Genomic DNA, 4,530 nt, shown 5'->3' with positions numbered 1-4,530 from the left:
ATTCTGTTTGACAGCTTAACGTATCCTCATTCCAGCTCCATACTTAATGCACAGACATTAATGTAATGTTAGCATTTCTTTCTTCTCTGTTTAACACATTTTTGTTTCACTCCAGCACTTCTGTGACTCTGCTCACCCAAATGAAATCATTTCTCCACAGTGTGCAAAGTAGAAAATACTCTCAACAGTTAGACCGTCAAAATGCTTTTCTCATTAGGCTCATCGTCTTTATTAACATTGACACGGGCTCTGTGTGTTGTGTAAACTCAGCGGGACTCTGCCTGGGGGATCCACGCTCAGTTTGATCACTGATATATAAAAGCAAGGCAGGAGACAGTGCATGGAAGTAATTGGTATCAGTTCAACATCTGGCACACACAGAGACTGAGGGAGTTCATCGTAAACCCACAGAGGAAAGATCAGATCCTTGTTTCACCTCGTCACATGACGTCTACGCCCAGATTCAGGATATACAAACCTTTGATTTGATGTTTTGATCCCACGTGTTACCTCGTGCAGCTCTACAGCGATAAAGACGGTCAGAAATGCTTTTTGACAGTCACTGAGGTCAGGGTCCAACTTTGCAGCAGGATGCGAGACGATTGGATGTGTTTCGATGATGCAGATGCACAAACGGTGTCTCCTGCCACTCTGACAGACCTCCCTGCTGCCCTCCGACACACTCGTACACTCTGTGGGCTGAATCAGAGCTCAGTTACCAAACACATCACACTGATATGAGTTTACACTCTGACAGGCTGCCAGCTGTGTTTAAATTGACTATCTACTGCTCTCTAGTGGTGCATTTCCCACGCCTTTTTTTCAGACTATATGAATCCAACTTCCCCTCATGAGATCCTAACAGCAACTTCATGGTCTATATCTCAAATCCTCTGTTGGTGGGACAAACACAGTCTTTGAGAAAACCTGGGAGACTCAACTCAGGCAACAAAACAGCTCCAACACCTTCACTTACCTACAGCCAGAAGCAGCTCACTGATTTGTTCCCCTGACAGTGCTGATGTCTCTGTAAAGAATAAGCCCTTCTCATCAGCCAGATTCTGTCCTTCCTGTATGATGACAGAAAGAAACCAGAGATTGCATATCATAGATTAAAACATACACTATATTTACTGAAGTTATGGAGGCTGATTTTGTCTGTTGTACCTGTAGTGGGACTTGTCGATCCTCCGCCAGATCTCCCTTGTTGCCCACCAGCCATATGACAGTAGATCCTGGGACGTAATGTTTCTCGAGCTCTTTAAGCCACACCTGAGCTCTGATAAATGTTGCCTACGAGCATACACAAAGATACACACAAGATAAGTATAATGATACAAGATAAGAGAAGTAGCTTCCACGTTCAGGTGTCTGTTTCTTTTACCCTTTTGCTGATATCGTAGACCAGCAGTGCAGCGTGAGCTCCTCTGTAGTAAAGTGGGGTCACACTGTGGTATTTCTCCTGCCCGGCCGTGTCCCAGATCTCAAAGCGAAGGGTGACGTGGTTCAGGTGCACCGTCCGGGCCAGGTAGGCACCTGAGGGAGCAGACGGTACAGAGACACCAGAGAGGGATTTTACTAAACTTTACTAAATTTGAGAATCAATAGGTCAGAACATGTAAATTAAGTTGCTGATGTTAAACTAATAAATTATACTTTTATCAATCTATGATAAATGACAAAATATATTAAATGTCCCATATTATGTTCGCTATTTTATTTTGGTTGTCTACTGGAAAATGTTTAAAAAATAGGTCCACATAACCTTCAATGATTCACGAGTAGCCCACTTGGGAAACCCTGGCCGGCCTGTCTATAAACGGGGCGGTCCAAAGTACAAAAACAAGAAGTTCAATACCAACACAGCCCAAGTGACGTCCCTCTCTGCCCAGGACGTCTCTACGCCACCATATCTTTACATAGCAGATAGTTGTTTCCTGACATCTAGGCTGAATGTTGTATATTGGCTCTTTAAGGCCCAATCCTGAAAAGCACAACCTGCTCTGATTGGTCAGCTCTCACAGGCCTGAGCAGGTACCACCCACAGTGTTTCTGTATCAGCTCTGCAGGTGTTTTTTGCAGCCACAGCTGTACTGATGATGTTGACTGTATAGTTGTGACATCACAACGTCACAGAAGTCCTGACAGCTCATTTGAAGGCACAGGTTCTGATCACAGGCTGTGCATTTCTCTGTGAAGTAACTGTTTTGAAACGTTCACAGTATTATTATGCACCAAGATGATATTTACAATCAAAAAGACATGGAAATCACACTTTCTACAACATGGGACCTTTAAAGTTTGACATATTTGGGTTTATTCAGTACAGTTTCATGATTGTGCGTTATTTAATCCTATGAAGCTTCAGCCAGGAGACATAGTTTAGCATAAGAGACGAGGGAAACGAGGGAAACAGCTTGCCTGGCTCTTTCCAAAGGTTAAAACATATGCCTACCAGCACAAAACAAAGCGTATTAACATGTTTTATCTTGTTTATTGTATTTTCATTTTACATAAAGATAAGACAAGTTATGGTTTCTCCAGGAGGTCACTGCTCCCGGCTAAGAAATGGTCCTGCACGTAACTCGCTGTAAAACCACAGCTTGTTGTTATTCGGCTTACGCTTTGATTTTTGTGTGGTTTAAAGAGAAAGATGTTGTTAACAAGTTGTCAGTACTCGTAGGCAGTTTTCCTCCTTTGGATGGAGCCACAGTAGTTGTGTTATGCTTCTAATCTTTATGCTAAGCTACAGAAAGCTAAGCATCTCTTGACTGAATCTTTATATAAACTAGACAGACATGAGAGTGGTGCAGATCTTCTAATTTAACTCTCAGCAAGAAAGCAAATCAGCTAGTTTCAACATGTCAAACTATTCTGCAAAATAAACATTATAATGTAGGCTAACTCCTGCTATCCAACGCCCAGCGTGTCATGAACTCACAGCCTACAGTCGGTGATGTGTTCCTGAACTCATCCTTGACAAATCGCAGTGCCAGACTGGACTTTCCCACTCCAGAGCTTCCCAGGAGCACCATCTTAGCCCTGAAGGTCCGAACTGGTCTGCTCAAAGTGTCTCTGTGGAGCTTGGCTCCTCCTGGCACCTGTTGGTGATTTTCCCCCATCAACAGTTCACTTAACTCCAAAAAGAGTGAGAGAATACAGATGGACTGGACAGAAAAAAAAGCCCAAGAAGGTCCTGAAGTTCTGAATCTTTGTCCTGTGAAGAAGCAGCAGCTAGTCCAAACTGTGCAGAAGAGTGAACACGTCTCTTTGTTGTCAGAGTCTGTGAATGTGCAGCTTCACCTCGCGTTAAAGAAAAATAAAAGTAAAAGCAAAGTCCAGTCTAGACTTGTAAAAGGCCAACGACTGAATTTCACTTCCTTGTATTAACAGCTATAAATGAGCCATAAAGCTCTTCAGCCAATTGAAAGAGAGCAACAGATGCACTCTCAACTCTGCGCTCATCACACCTCAGACAGGATGAGCGGTAAACTGATGGTCACATTAATAGTAAATTACATTTGGGAAGTTTTTAAAGTGTGAAAACAGAAACCAAAAGTGTTGTGGGGTTTTTCTATTTCCCGTCTGCTCAGCTGTTTAAATCCAACAGCTACATGTCAGAAACAAACAGAACGTGTGTTCAGTTTCTTTTACTGGCACTTTTCTACTCATACAGTCAGTTAAAAAAAAAAAAAAAAAGCAAGCTATTTTTAAACCACAGTTACTTCAGACTTTTAATACGAATTTCCTGTATCAACACATATGCTGTCTGATAAGAAAAGTCGTGTACGTCGTTAGAAATGAGAAACAGAGACATCCTCTTTCTTTATATCAGAAGCCACACAGTGATTCTGCATGATGTTTACTTCCTGTGTGTCTCCTTACATGACGCTGCATCAACACAGGAGGGCAGCATTGCATTTATTAACACCTCGTGGTAATAATAAAGTCTCACATGTGGTCGTGAGTTTTCTGTGAACTTTCGCCACATTTGAATGTTTAATAGCTATAAAACTACATCCAGCCCCATAAGCACCACAAACACAAAATGAAATCATCATTAAATAATAAAAACTATATCATTTTATACACATAATCAGAATATAACTGTGTTTGTTCACCAAATATAATCCAAACCATTTTAATCACAAACCACATTGAAATTAATAGATATATAAAAAAGAGAAAAAATGTGTTAGAAATGCATTGTGGGATACTTTTGTGGCATCATGTCTGATAAAACTATATCAACGCAGACTTAATTACAAAAACCTCATGAATATATTCAGTTATTACGTGTAAAGAAAAGGGGAAACATGAACATAATGTGTTTTTCAGGTGTTTATTATACATGTGTTTTACATAAAAGTAATGCATTTCAAATTATTCTGTCCAGTTATCTCATTTATACACTTTGACTCGACATGGTAGAAAAACTTTGCATTGAAAGTGACACTTTACATTGAATTCATGTAGAAGAGTTATATGGAAATTACATGTAATTTAAAAAATACTTAAAGTCACAGTTTA

The 4,530-nt window shown here is 40.6% G+C and overlaps 1 protein-coding gene across 1 annotated transcript; it reads right to left on the bottom strand.

The window, feature by feature from the left end:
- Positions 1-568: 568 nt before the first annotated feature.
- LOC141002879 (ras-related protein Rab-17-like) lies at positions 569-3,122 on the bottom strand. The gene is made up of 5 exons (XM_073474288.1): positions 2,942-3,122; positions 1,385-1,536; positions 1,168-1,293; positions 977-1,070; positions 569-699 (listed from the first exon to the last, which is right to left on the bottom strand). The coding sequence occupies exons 1-5, from the start codon at positions 3,120-3,122 to the stop codon at positions 569-571; spliced, it is 684 nt and encodes a 227-aa protein (XP_073330389.1).
- Positions 3,123-4,530: the final 1,408 nt, after the last annotated feature.

Source organism: Pagrus major, chromosome 9, assembly GCF_040436345.1.
Source record: "Pagrus major chromosome 9, Pma_NU_1.0".
Taxonomy (NCBI): domain Eukaryota; kingdom Metazoa; phylum Chordata; class Actinopteri; order Spariformes; family Sparidae; genus Pagrus; species Pagrus major.
The sequence above is the reverse complement of the archived record's forward strand: the minus strand, read 5'-3'. Positions and strand labels throughout refer to the sequence as shown.

Bases quoted from the DNA above. Each gene is read 5' to 3' on its own strand.
- LOC141002879 (XM_073474288.1), bottom strand. From the start codon at position 3,122: ATGGGGGAAAATCACCAACAGGTGCCAGGAGGAGCCAAGCTCCACAGA. The intron at 1,294-1,384 runs GTAAAAGAAACA...GTATGCTCGTAG, and splicing joins TCTACGATATCAGCAAAAGG to GCAACATTTATCAGAGCTCA. The intron at 1,071-1,167 runs GTACAACAGACA...GTCATCATACAG, and splicing joins ATCGACAAGTCCCACTACAG to GAAGGACAGAATCTGGCTGA.